The sequence below is a fragment of the Pristiophorus japonicus genome, unplaced genomic scaffold (assembly GCF_044704955.1).
Source record: "Pristiophorus japonicus isolate sPriJap1 unplaced genomic scaffold, sPriJap1.hap1 HAP1_SCAFFOLD_3416, whole genome shotgun sequence".
Taxonomy (NCBI): domain Eukaryota; kingdom Metazoa; phylum Chordata; class Chondrichthyes; family Pristiophoridae; genus Pristiophorus; species Pristiophorus japonicus.
In genome coordinates, this window is record NW_027253233.1 from 2,620 (window position 1) to 17,013 (window position 14,394).

The following is a 14,394-nucleotide window of genomic DNA, read 5'->3' on the forward strand; positions in this document are numbered from 1 at the left end:
TGCTTCAATTGGAGTGCATAGACTATTTAAGATTAACATGAACAATTTATGCAGTTTTATGATGGATAGGATAATTATAAACTGTTCAAAAAAAGAGTTACCTCTGTAAAATAGCAACTTTCAGAGAATGTGTAATGTATTTTTCATGAAGCTATAGCCTGACTGCACTGTTACATTTACAACAGTGGAATGATTTAGTGAGTGTTTTAACAGGTGCTGAACCTATTTGTACAAATCTGTCTTGGAATGAAGCACATCCATGACAAACGAGTTCTACACAGAGATATCAAATCCAAGGCAAGTATTCCTTTTTACAGAGGAATTAAAAAAAATAAACTGAACAGAGAATGTTAAACTTTATTAAATAAGAATAGCATAATAGTTGATTGATTTCTGGCTAATCTAATGAGACACGTAGCTAGATTTTTAAATTTTTAATTTGTAATGCAAATTCTGTGTTTCAAAATGTGAAATTAGAAATGACTGGCAGTGTTATTTAACGCGTTTGTATAATTCTATTCTGTCGACTATTTTAATGGTGTTGTTAGGCCACTTTGGGTAACTGGACTACTGCATCCATTAAAATAGCAGACAGAATTCATGAATCAGCATTCACCAACAGTAATTTTAAGCTTCTGATGTGAATAAAGTATTGTGTCTATTTTTTTGGCATTATTAGTATCTTCAAACACGATCTGATGGTTTTGTGGAAATCAGAATGATGCTTAAAATTATGGGAATAAATTTGAAAATAGATATTGCACCCCTCAGTGGCTCAGTGTTTAAATGCACCACTCTATGTTCTTAGCCACACGAGCCAGAAAGGTCGCAGGTTTGTCCCTGGTCTGTGCTGAGCTAGCTAACCTCATCTAAGCTGGCAGTAGGATTGCTGTTCAATGCTACCCTGCCATTGACCAGCTTATTCCTGTAAATTTGTGCAGTTGCCCTTGTTATTTTTTGAGCTGCGCTGTGTTCTCATTAGCCCTGTCTCAGAACGCTCATTACAGGATGATTATCTTATTGTGGTGTCATGTATGTGCTATTGATGATTCACAAATGATCTATATATTAATAAGCCTGTCAGTTATATAATGGGTCTCTATTGTTGCTGATTGGTCCACACTCATTCATAACACCATGCACCAATCAACACACAGGGAAAAAAATTCAACCCATTTTCAAATTGTAATACAGTTGAATCTCTCCAATCCGGGACTCTCTGGTCCAGAAACATCTGTGGTTTGGCATCCGTGGCGGAACTGCCACTTTCCTGGGCCTGGGCTTGGAGCTCACTGTTAAGTGCTCCCGTGAAGCTCAGCATCTCACTCTGCTTCCTCATTGTGGAATTGTGGTACTTGATGGCACAGTGAAGGGGCGTCAGACCTGAGACAGACAGAGAAATGAGCAATCACCAACACTAACCGCCTCTCCTCCCTCACTCAGCGATCACAAGACCGAGTTACAGGGAAATCTTTTCAAAAGACAGAGAGTGCTGGGGAAAGAGAAAAGGAAAAATCACCTACTGGTGGGCGCAGTGATTGACAAGGGGCTGACCACCATCCATCACTTGAAGAAGTGATGCTCGAGTAAGAGGGCAAATATTACACTCTCGGGAAAGAAGAAGAGGAATCTGCAGAAACACAGCCAGAGGGAGAGATCTGTAATGGACGGTGAACCTGCTCCATCGAGGATCTGGCCATCTGACAAGATGGAGGTGGAGGGGGGCGGAGGCAAGAAAAGGAAAGGCGGATAGGTGGCGAACAAGAAATCGTGGAGCAGTCGGTATGAAGAGAACAGGGCAAAGTATACACGCAACGATGTTGGATGGTAACTGCTGCAGCCCAGATGCCGAGTTTGGGGACGGTGAGCTAAAAGGGTCCTTGAGGACTTACTGTCATGGTGCGATTGCTGGCACTGTACACAGCCTGGCTCCCCAAAGATTTCCTCAACTCTGAGAATTTGTCAAATTACCATTTGGGTTGATTTGTGTGCACAAACTGAGCTATCGTAACTGGAAATAAAAAGACGATTATTGATAACGGCAACAAAAAACCTGACCTCCCGTGGTTTGGAAAATTCTCTGTTCCGGCACCAGTCAGGTCCCGGCACCAGTCAGGTCCTGAGGCTGCCGGACCAGAGAGGTCCAACCTGGAGTTCATTAGATCTTCATTCCGTTAATCCTCCATCTCTTGAATTTTGCCCACTCTATCTGGCCTATGTTCTATTCCCATGCCTGGGTTCAGCCTCTGCTCATCCAGGCTCACCCTGAGTACTGCAGCTCCTGCTGTGCATCATTTGCCCTCCCCACCCCAAATTCAAGCCCTGGTCTGACTGAGTGCGTGCAGACAGCCTCCCCACTCCTGCCCATCTCTGAAGATATGTGTAGAGTAAAGAATGTGTGGCCATTTAAAAAGGTGCCAGCTTGGATCTGCTAGTAGCACTGTTGCCTCCAAGTCAGAATATTGTGGGTTTGAGTTCCACACCAGGACTTGGAGCCCATCATTTAGATTTCCATTCTAGTGCAGTACTGAGGTAGTGCTGCATTGTTAGAGGTGTCGTCCTTCAGATGAGACATTAAAGTGAGATTTTGTCTGCCTGAATAGGCGGACACTAAAGATTCCGTGGCACTATTTAAAAAAGAGTTGTGTGTGTGTCCTGGCCAACATTCCTTTCTCAACCAATACCAGCAAAGAAACTGTGTTATCACACTTTCTTTCGTTACATGTTTGTGAGCCCCATGTATGTCATCGCAACTAGATTACAACTGTTTAGTTTTGTTCCCAGAATATGTTTGTCTAACTAATATGCATCACTGCAATTGTACTGCGAATTGATCATGGGGATCTATGAAAGGAAAGTGATGTGCACTTTGAAAGTTGAACAGGTACTTTCACTACTCAAAGGAGAACACCTAATTCAATGACTTAGTGATACGTGATAACTCGTGAAATATGATAATGTGTTGGTACACAATGTGAATACAATTCACCTTTTTTGTCTAATTTCAAAATACAGAACATATTCCTCACTAAAAATGGAGTGATCAAACTGGGAGACTTTGGCTCTGCACATCTACTGAATAGGTAGGATTATTAGTGATTCCATGGTTGTCATTAAGTTGATACGTTGCAACATAAATTTGTTTTTGAAAAACCTTAACAGTGTAATAATTGCACAGCCAACTATGTATGATCTGATATGTTTTCAAAGATATTTATCTGCTGCCCAATGTAATGTTTCTTTCCTGTCTACAGTCCCATGGCTTTTGCTCACACCTATGTTGGAACACCATACTATGTATCTCCAGAAATTTGGGAGAATAAACCATACAATAACAAAAGGTACGAACTTAAATGTGTTGGAAGACGGGGCGATAGACTGGTAATGGATGCTGTATGGAGGGAATGTCACACCTCGTGCTTCGGGATAGATTTTATTTTTTAAATACCAACTGTTAACCAGCAAGAGATAGGTACAAGTATCAAGATTAATTCATTTATTTTCATAAATGTTTTGCTACTGACAAGTACATATACTGACCAGCATTTCCTGCTTTTATACTCGGCAGCCTGTAGTTTTAGGCCCATGACTTTAAAGAACAGAATATCATAGGATAGGCAAACAAAGAAGCAGAAAATCCCAACCACTACATCTTTCAGTGCATTGGGTTATACAGCAAACAAATTACATCATTTGGATTCTGTTTAACAATTAGAGACACAATTCTGGAGATAGGATGGTAGAGGAGGTTATTATACTTAACTTTCATCTTGAGGATATGAGCTCAAACATTATTGTTAGTTTGGAGAAATCATAGAGAAATGGGACTGTGTATAACCAGCCTCCAAGAGTGGCCTAAATTCAGCTCAGGCAAGGTGTTAAAATTTCTATTTCTATTTTTGTTTCTATGTAACCACCTTTAATTTATTACTCCGTAAAAGTTATATTGTTGTGCAAGGTGATGAATATATTTACATCTTGTGGAATGAAAAGTGACTTATTTGGTTTGTATTGAGGCAGTATTCTGTTTAACCAGCTAGAAATAACTGGATAAAATCACTAACTTCTACTGTATCGGCTCCATACCAGGAGTCTTGATGACAAGATGATTAGCCAGTGACTTGCTGGAAAGTGCGTGTGTGGATGGTGGGTAAGAGCAGGATTGTCCTTGGCTGAGATACCACCTATGAACAAAGAGCCTTACAACATTCACTATTTAGTGCTCTTCTTGAGTGAGGTGCTGGATAGTCGCTGGTAACTGTACCTCAACAAGAGGCAGCAGCTTCAGGGGCACGGGGGGGGGGCGGAAGGAGAAGGTATTTAAAGCACACACACTCACTAATAGCATCTTTCTTATAAACAGCTACTGTATGGAAGATTGAAAGTTTTTTGTAGATGAGAATGTATCACTGAAACCAGTGAAAGCATAAATAAGCATGTCTACATTTTATCTATCTACAACACAAAAATTCATGTATTTTTTTATTTGATTGTAATTCAATTATTGTAGAATTTGTAACAGAGTATAGTCAAATCTACCTTTTGTATTTTCCAGTGATATTTGGGCCTTGGGATGTGTCTTGTATGAACTCTGCACTCTACGGCATCCTGTAAGTAACAGTTTTCTTTAGAACAATTAATACTGCCCTCTGCACGAAGTAAAAGGTTAAACAAAATTCAGAAACATCTTCAAATTTAATTCTGTGGGGATGTCTTTTGAATACAGAATCTCAGGAGATGGTTTATGATGTGAAGGGACCAAGAGAGAGGGGTAGAAAAGGTTTATCATCTAGCCAAATAGTTACTGCCTTTAAAAAAAAACTTGCAATTATACAGCGCCTTATTATGTCAAAGTGTCTCAAAATGCTCCTTTGAATGAATTACTCTTGAAGTGCAGTGCATGTTATGTTTTTGAATTATGTTGTGAAACAGTAAATATTTCTCTCTCTCTATCTCTGTGCAAATTAAAACTATTTTAACTCTTCTATTTTACCAGTTCCAGTCCAATAGTTGGAAGAATCTCATCCTGAAAATCTGCAAAGGGTCCTACACTCCAATCCCAAGACATTACTCCTATGAACTGCAATATATCATAAAACAAATGTTCAAAAAAAATCCAAAGGATCGCCCCTCTGTCAGCACCATTCTTGCTAGGCATTGCTTTGCAAAGTTTATTAGCAAGTTGTTATCGCCTGAGGTGAGAAGAGATACAGTGCTGTTTTTTGGATGAGGGGCCATTCCTGAAAAGTCTTGCTCTTTCAGACGCTTACTGACCTGTACCGTTCCAGCATTTTGGGATTTATTTACAATTTCCATCCTTTGCATTTTTTTCTTTTTATCTCATTAACTCTCGTTTTGTGTTATGTTCAACCTATTTTTCCAGATGGTGAAGAAGGAGTTTTGCGAAGTAACGGCCAAAAAGAAGAAAACAGCACAAGCTAAACACAGGACAATGCAGAAAGGTATTGAGGCATTTCAGGGAATAATAATTATTGGGAAATTGTGCTGTACAATGTTCTAATGAATAAATTGTGAAATTAATCCATATACAAGTCAGCATATTTCAATCTATTTCAGCCAGTGTACCGAGTAAATATGAAGAAGTGCCCTCCAGCGCAGGTGGAAGTGAATGCATGGTTTGTATGAACACTTGGTAAATATGCTCTAATATTTAAGTACTAGAAAATGCAAGGTACACCTTGCAAATAAATGTTAAAACAGCAGATATAAAGAACTTCATTGTGGCCATGATTCCATCGCCCAAGTATTATAAAGTGACCCCTGCTACAAAGTGGAGGGTTTATGCCCCCATTCCTCCCCAAATTCTAATTGCCTCTCGATGATCACTGACCAGAGTTGCACATCAAGAATGGCCATTTGGTTGAAGTACTGGAGGGATTATTCCAGCATTTGAGAAGAGATGGGGAGAGATTTTGGGAGTGGGGAAAATTATGAAAAGATAAAGCTACATTGTCTTTGCATTGGATTAGTCTTGTGAACTCAGTTGAGACGTTTAGTTGTATAAAAAGATGGGACTATAGCATTTGGTTTCATAAACTATTGGCTAACATAGATCTTCCTGTGTCATGTAACACTTTCGGGCATTCACTGATCAACTCCATTCTCCTATATCTCTGCTCAGGTGTGGTTACTCTTCACACCACTGATATTAATTAGATTCCTCCAAATGGATTAACTTGTCTCATGCCATTATTATAAGTGCCACCATGATTTAGAAACACTCAGCACTCAGTATTGTCCCATTCATATGGGCAGGGCTATACTTATTCTGGTCAGCATTACTGCGGCTTCCTGTAAAACTTGGAGAACCACTGCAGCAAACCAGACTGCCCATTATGTGCAATTTGCATTGCCACAATGCACATCCTTTGATCTAATTACTACTGTGAGTCCACTGGACTGGCATAAAGTGAGGGAAGGATTCACACTGGTAAGTGTGTGGGGGAAAGCTTTGTTATGTATGTTATGTCATAATATGCACCAGATTCTGGCATATGATACCAGCTTTAATTGTCATACCAGGACAATGCTGCTGGAATATCAGAGGAGATGGGTGTCACTAGAGGGGATTTGTGTATGCTGATTTTTGGAATCCGTGCTGATGCACTGTAATTTAGATGCTAGGTATGCACTGATATCAACCTTAGTAATGTTGCAATAGCACCATTTTGTAATGTTGCAATAGCACCATTTCACTCCAGTACTTCAGGTCCAAAGGAACAATTGATTTCTTAATTATTTTACCCCATTTTTTGTGTTTTATTTTTTTCACTTTCCTTTTTTTGTGTGATGTGATATAACATTTTTTAAGAAAACCACAAAGGCATCTCCAGTTGTTAGAAAGTGGAACTCAGCAGAAGGAGAAAATGTTGCCAAGAGTCTAGCTCAAAAAACATTGGAAGAAACAGCTTCTCAAATGGAAGGTAAAATAACTACAAAGCTTCTACTATTACTTATTCTATTGATGCTAACCCTGACATTTATATGTTGCATTAATTTGATGTAATCCGTAATTTTTTAAAAAATGAAACGCAGTCTTAATTCTTTAAATCTACGCAACATAATTGGTTTCAAAACCTATTAGCCTTCCTTTCCTGTTGTTGATATTACTTGTGACTTTTATAATGCCAGAAATGTAATTCTATGAATTCTTGTACATATCTGATTAGAGGCAAGCTGAACGGATAGTGTGGAAATATGCAGGTTGGTTAACACAAGGAGTATTTATGCAGTCCTTTCTCTCGAGTTTAAATGGATGGCATTCGAATCCATGCTAGAATAAAATTGTACATGACTTGTGTAATTAGCAAGCCCGATGAACTGAAAGATCTTTTTTCTTTCTGTCCTTGTGTGTGTTCTCCTGTTACAATTAGCCTGTTTATTTATTTCATTAATAGTAACACCAAAGGGAGACCATGTGATAATCCAAAGTGGCAAAGCCTCTAACGTGCGCACTCGAAAGCACTGGAATGAATTCCCTCCAGTTACAGTGTTAAATATACTTGAAAATGTGCAACTGACATCCAACATGGCTGTTGAGGACGTTAGCAGTGGTAACTTTTATTCTCTCAGTCTTGAACATTTTGCAGTGTGATTTTTCTTTTGCAGGAAAGTTCCGATTTATGAGGTGATGCTGACATGTTGATATTTATTAGGTAATTACGTGACTGTTTATCCAAAAAATAATCCTCGAAAACAGTGGAGCCCAGGCCCTCCTGAAGCAGTACTGAATTTCCTAAAGAACATTAACACAAGCTTGGCTTTTAAGACCTACACAATAGATAAAGGAGGTAAGAATTTGGTTTCAAAATTTATTATTTTTAAAATTCTTTTCAGTGAACTTTTCTAACTGCTTTGATAGGACCTCTGATAAGATTATTGTTACCACAAATGCATTTATAAATAAATTTATGTTAGTAGTATCTTTGTAGTTTCTGTGATGTTTCTGCTTTCTCAGTAGTCAATAAATCCTTACAAAATCTTAGACTGTTCTGATTGCAACTTCAAAAAGCAGCCACCATGTTTCCACTTGTGGTGAAGAGAATAACTAGAGCCCGTCAATATAAGATAGTCACCAAAAAATAAAATAGGGAATTCAGAAGAAGATTCTTTACCCAAAGAGTGGTGAGAATGTGGAACTCGCTACCACTGGAAGTGGTTGAAGTGAATAGATAGATGCATTTAAGGGGAGGCTAGACAAGCATATGAGGGACAAGGAATTAGAGGGTTATGCAGATAGATTTAGATGAGGAAAGATGGGAGGAGGCTCGAGTGGAGTGTACTGCATGTGTGAAAAATATAGCAGCTTGTACATCACTGCAGAGCAAACATTTGTGAGATCATAATGGCTTGGAATTTGCAGTTGTAATGACGGCGAGACTGTTAGTGTTTGCTGTCATTACTGTGTAAAACTGACAGCAACTTCTGGAGTCTGCACATGTGCATTTAAATGTGGGAATTCTGAAGTTGCTGTCAGTAATACCCTACTGTGCGCTGTTGCAGATGGAAATCTTAGAAATCGCTTGAATTGACCCGTACTTCAGCATTTTACGCTGTATTCATGCTGTAAAAACCCTTAAAAAAAGGTTAAGCCTTGTTGAATGAATTGTAACTTTTTTTTAAACGGCGTAGTAAGTCATAATTACCGCTGAACAATCTCTCTGGCCCTGAAAAACTAATTTTAAAATTGGGGAATGTCAAGTTTCTCCATTATGATAAAAATTCCTAGATTTGTTTAAAAGAATAAAACATTTTTTAAGCTTGTTTAATAATTCAACTTTTACCATAACCGTTTGTGTATGCCTCAATCTTTATTTTGCACTCTGTAAAATGATTAAAAAGTGGAGGATAATCAATGCTTTTTACTTCCTGGTTTGCTGTCTGAGAATACTTCAATGTGATTGGCTGCTAAGTCTGCTTGATTACATCACTGTTACTGGACGCTGGAGATCCCCTATAGGTGATGCCAAGATAAAATTAATGTCGGGAATGGTGAAATCTACGCCATAGAGATTGCTAGATCTTTGTGGGCAGCTTTCTTCGAGGTCAGCGGCGAGCACTGTTACTCTGCCGCTGACTGCAAAATCTGGACCATTATAGAAAGATAAACCATATGGGGCTAGAACCTCCACTTTTTTTGCATGCTTAATCCCCACTTAACCCCCATTTTACCACGGAAATTACATATAATGCCCATATATTGCCCATTTTGGCACAAAATGGAAACTAATGGGCATTTTTCAGAAAATTAGCGACGAGCGTTACTTTCCCCATGTGCTTAATGCCGGGAAAAAATATTACCGCCCGCCCAATTTGTTTGGGCGGAATCATCAGAATGGATAAAATCAATGCCCATAATATCACCCAGCATTACTTTCCACACTGATTTAACGCCAAGATTTAATATTAACGCCTGCCCACTGTTTTTTGTCGTAAGGAGCATATTTACTGAAACTAACAGCCATGAGATCGCCCAGCATCAATTTCACCACCTCGCACACATATTGGCCAGAATATCGCTCGCCAAAAAAAACGCCCATAAAAAGTGGAACTAACCGGAACTAATCACAGCGTTATAGACGCCATGTTCTACATCACAAGTCGCATCATTTAAAAGGATGCTGTGCTTCAACCTCGGCGGAGTTCGGATGTACTCTGCAGGTCGTTGGAGTTGATGTGAACATCTCTACAAACATCTTGACCATACAGTGATCGATTGGAATTGAATAGGTGTCTTCGTCAGGACATTCCTTGTTTGTGACCAATCGGTGAAAAACAGAGAGCTGCTGCAATGGGGCTTGTCCTTTCTCACCCTCTCTTGGTGACCAATTACATGCAGCAGACTCGACATCAAGGAAGGAAGGCTCCATGGCATTATGTGTCCAATGTAAGACGTGATAAATTGATGAGGAGGACCAGACGTTATACGCTCCGCAAGTACAAGGAGAAGCATTCTTACCTCGACTTGCCCGACACCACCTGCCTTCAGAGACTGCACTTCCACAAAGAGGTTATCACTGAGGTATGCCAGCTGATAAGGACAGATCTGTATCCTGCCAGCACCATCAGTACTGCACTGTCCATCAAGGTCAAAGTCACCGCGGCACTGTCGTTCTACGCCTCAGGTTCTTTTCAGGTCACAGCTGGAGACATTTGCGGACTTTCTCAGCATGCCACACTTCGTTGCATTAGACAGGTCACCAAAGCCCTGTACGCACACAGAAGGGACTTGATCAGCTTCCCTATGACCAGGGAGGCACAGAGTGAGAGGGCTCTAGGATTCTCCAGAATTGCAAACTTCCCCAAGGTGGAAGGAGCAATAGACTGTGCGCATGTCTCGATGCGGGCACCTTTTCAGGATGCAGAGGTTTTCAGGAACCGCAAGGGATTCCACTCCCTGAATGTCCAACTGGTTGTCGACTACTAGCAAATTATACTGGCAGCGAATGCTCAATTTCCGGGCAGTATCCATGATGCTCACATCCTGTGTGAGAGCACTGTATCTGACTTGTTTAACAATCAGCCACAAGGTCAATGCTGGACGCTTGGTGACAAAGGATATGGCCTCGCCACCTGGCTGATGACCCCACTGCGTGACACCCATACCAAAGCCAAGAGGTGATACAACGAGAGCCACAGAGCAACTCACAATATCGTGGCGAAAACCATTGGAGTGCGAAAGCAGCGTTTTAGATGCCTGGATCACTCAGGAGGCGAGCTCCAATACCACCCGGAGCACGTAGCTCAATTCATGGTGGTGTGCTCCATGCTGCACAACTTGGCTATCAGGAAGGGACAAGAATTACCTGATGAGTCTGACAATCCACCTCACCAGAGAGAAGATGAGGAGGCAGACGCTGACATCGGCCCAGACAATCAGGCTGACACTGAAGCCATGCCCCCGCCCCCCTGTAGACCGCATGAAAGGGCCCGTGGTGACATGATAGCTGCAAGAGCCTTACGTCAGGAGTTCATCAATGATTGCTTTGCTTGAAAGAACGTTGGTGGTATTTACAAAGCTGACATACTGCTGGGTGTGCAGGTCATACATCAATGGTGGGCATCACCTTGGTGACAGTTAAAGTTTAAGTTGATTGAAGTTAAGTGTGATTATACCCTTTGATAAGGAATCACCAGCGTGTAACGGTGTAGCTATCTGAGCCAATGCGCTACAAGGTTTTGTTAAATAAAAAACATTTAAACCGAACATTAGTCTGAAATCATCAGTATTTCGGTCAAACCAACCCTCCCCCCCCCCCCCCCCATCCGCTTCTCCTCCCCACCTCTACGGAGGGGTCGGGGGGGGGAAGGTGACAACTGAAACGCTGCATGGTCGGATACGGCAAAGGTCGGTCCCGAGGTGGGAATGTGCTCTGAGCCAGAAGCAAGATGTTGAAGCTGGCTCTCGAGTGTCGTTGGCAATGGGGGTGCAGCACCTTGGGGTGCAGTGCCGTGCTCTGGGACCACTGGGAGTCCTCTGCCACCAGTGTTCCTGGCTACCAGATCCAAGGCCTCCTCCATCCCTTCCATGTTATATCTTATTTTTTGGACAAAAACTCGGTGCCAACTATGTTCTTGGTGCTTAGTAGGCTTTTTGCTACTGGTGAATCACCGTCGTGCCTCTCACAACAGCCAGACAAGCACGCACCACAGCCACACATGCTTTCAGTGCCTCTGAGCTCCCTCTCTCTCTCTCCCCTCTTCTGCGCATGTCATGATGACCTTTGACCTCCTGAATTGCAGGAATCGAGCATTGCCATGGCGTTGCTAAGGACGGCCACACTTTATGGCAGAAGGTCAAAAAGATTTTACGCCACCGCCTATTTCATATCGTTCGCAGTAACGCCCGCTTTCAAAACTGGAGACTAGGTGCTTTGAGAATGGGCAAGAATCCGGCGATCTGAAAACCCTTTTTTACCGCTCACACCGGAAATAACGCCCATTTTTGGGCGATAAGCTCAAAGGTGGAGGTTTCTAGCCCATGGGGTTGGATTTTTGGCTTTGCCATTTTCGGGGCCAAAACGGAGGCGGGGTGGGAAATTTACCGCCCCATTACCATTTGTGCTGTGTGGAGTAATTTTTGTCATTTGGGCCTGGGGCGCAGCGCAAAGGGAGGCGTTGTATGACTTTTGCAGCGCACAAACAGGAACCTCGGCACCTAAAATGCGGGGCCAGAAGAAGCGCTCCGAGAGAGACCTTGGGAGGGGGAACAAAAACAAACAAAAAATTCACAAATACATTCAAAAAACATTGCCCACAAAACAAATCGCTACAAAATAAATAAAAGAATAAAAACTGGAACTTACCTTTCTTGCAGTTTATCCAACTCACCGCCGCCGGTCATCGCTGGGCACGTTACAGGGCGTACAGGTCGGGTGCGAGTCGAAACATCGGGCGGTGTCACTAGGAGAGCCATTGCACACCCGGTGCAGCCTCTCCCCGGTGATGCTTCTAAGCGCCGCTGCAGAACCTGACTGGAGGATTGCGCCCAGACGCAAAAGAGCTCACCGTTCCATTTTCCGCCGCGGAGGGGCAAAACCCGGCAAACTGGGTCGACCTGAAAATCCAGCCCATGGATGGATCCATTTATGTGCTTTCTCCACCAGATGGAGCAAGCTGCTTTTATAAACAATACATTTTAAACATATCATCTACCTATATAATTATAATCTGCAGTGTATCCGCAGAGCTCAGAATATCTTAAGTTTAAGATTCACTGAAAAGCAACAAATAGAAAAAGATGAATTTTAATTCCTTTTCTCAGAAAAAAGAACCACCATGTTGCTAAAAGAAAATTAAAATTCCTGATGTCACATTGAGTCTCCGGCCATTATAAATCCCTAAAAATAACTTTTATAACAAAATAAATAGAAAACCATTCTGAAAAAAAGTAATAAAACCAATCTATCCCCTTTATTAATGCCTCCAATAATTTTCTTTAGTGCAGGCCACTTCACTCTCGGGGCCTCAGGCATGCCATCTCATCTGTTCCTATCGCAAGTTTGGATCCTTACCTAGGCCTTGCATCGGTTTTTTGTGCCTCCACAGATGTACAGTCTGAGAGCTTTTCCCCCCTCAGTGTTTGCTGCTCATTTGCTTGTCAGTAGAACAAGCATGTATGTTTGTGATCACCCACCACCTGCCCACTTCTGTCTGTGCATACACAACCACCTAGCTCAAAGCTGCTTTTTTATTCCCCTCGGTGGCAGTTAGTCACAATCTATTCTTGGCCTTAGCACCTACTCACTGCTGCCCAAGTGGCACCTCCGTTGACAACACCCAAATGTGGAATTTGCCATTCGAGAAAAAAGACAAAGCAAATTCAAAGCGTTTAAAAAGAAAAATGAAGATCGGCCCAGAGAATAAAACACAAAAATTGTTATAGACTGATGAAAACAGAATGATTCACATACAGGAGAGAGATGTTAGAAGAATGGCAGAAGTAAACAGATCGAAAGAGTAAGAAAGACTCGAATAGAAAAATATAGAGACAACAGCAAGAGAAAGGGCCTCAGATTTTCACCATATCTATTAATGACTTTGATGAAAAAAATAGAGAGTTGTATATCCAATTTTGCAAATTACAATAAGTTAGGAGGCACAGTATGTTGTGTGGATGGGAACAGGATGTTACAGAGAGACATAGACCGACTAAATGAGTGGGAAATGTGATGTCATTCACTTTGGACCTGATCTTAATGGTGAGAGACTATGAGATGTAGAGGAGCAAGGGGATTTAGGTGTCCATGTACACCAATCACTAAAAGCTAGTGTGGGGTACAAAATGTTATCAGAAAGGCTAACGGAATGTTGGCCTTTATCTCAAGGGGGTTGAAGCTCAAAAGTGAGGAAGTGATTCTTCAGTGTACAGAGCCTTAATCAGACCATATCTGGAGTACCGCGTTCAGCTCCGAATCTCAGGAAAGAAATATTATCCTTGGAGGAAATACAGTGCACATTCACCAGAATGATGCAAGGGCATAAAGGATTAAATTATGAGGATAGGTTACATAAACCTGGCTTGTATTCCCTTGAGTGTGGAAGGTTGAAGGGTGATCTAATTAAGCTATTTAAAATGATTGACGGATTTGATAGGATACAGAGAAACTCTTTCCTCTGGTGGTAGAATCCAGAACAAGGGGGCATAACTGGAAAATTAGAGCTAGACTGTGCATATCAGGAAGCACTTCTTCACACAAAGGGTAGTGGAAATCTGGAACTCACTCCCCAAAATGCTGTGGATGCTGGGTCAATTGAAATTTCCAAGATTAACATTGATTAAATTTTTGTTATATAAGAGTATCAAGGGATATAGACCAAAGGCATATAATTCATGTTAAGGTACAGATCAGCCATGAGCTAATTGAATGGTAG

At 41.4% G+C, this 14,394-nt stretch overlaps 1 protein-coding gene across 1 annotated transcript; it reads left to right on the forward strand.

The window, feature by feature from the left end:
• The first annotated feature begins 213 nt into the window (after nt 1-213).
• Nucleotides 214-8,552, forward strand: LOC139250050 (serine/threonine-protein kinase Nek3-like). The gene is made up of 11 exons (XM_070872620.1): nt 214-297; nt 3,016-3,083; nt 3,255-3,341; nt 4,556-4,610; nt 4,997-5,197; nt 5,384-5,462; nt 5,578-5,636; nt 6,833-6,944; nt 7,419-7,574; nt 7,677-7,811; nt 8,440-8,552. The coding sequence occupies exons 1-11, from the start codon at nt 247-249 to the stop codon at nt 8,550-8,552; spliced, it is 1,116 nt and encodes a 371-aa protein (XP_070728721.1). The 5' UTR covers nt 214-246.
• Nucleotides 8,553-14,394: the final 5,842 nt, after the last annotated feature.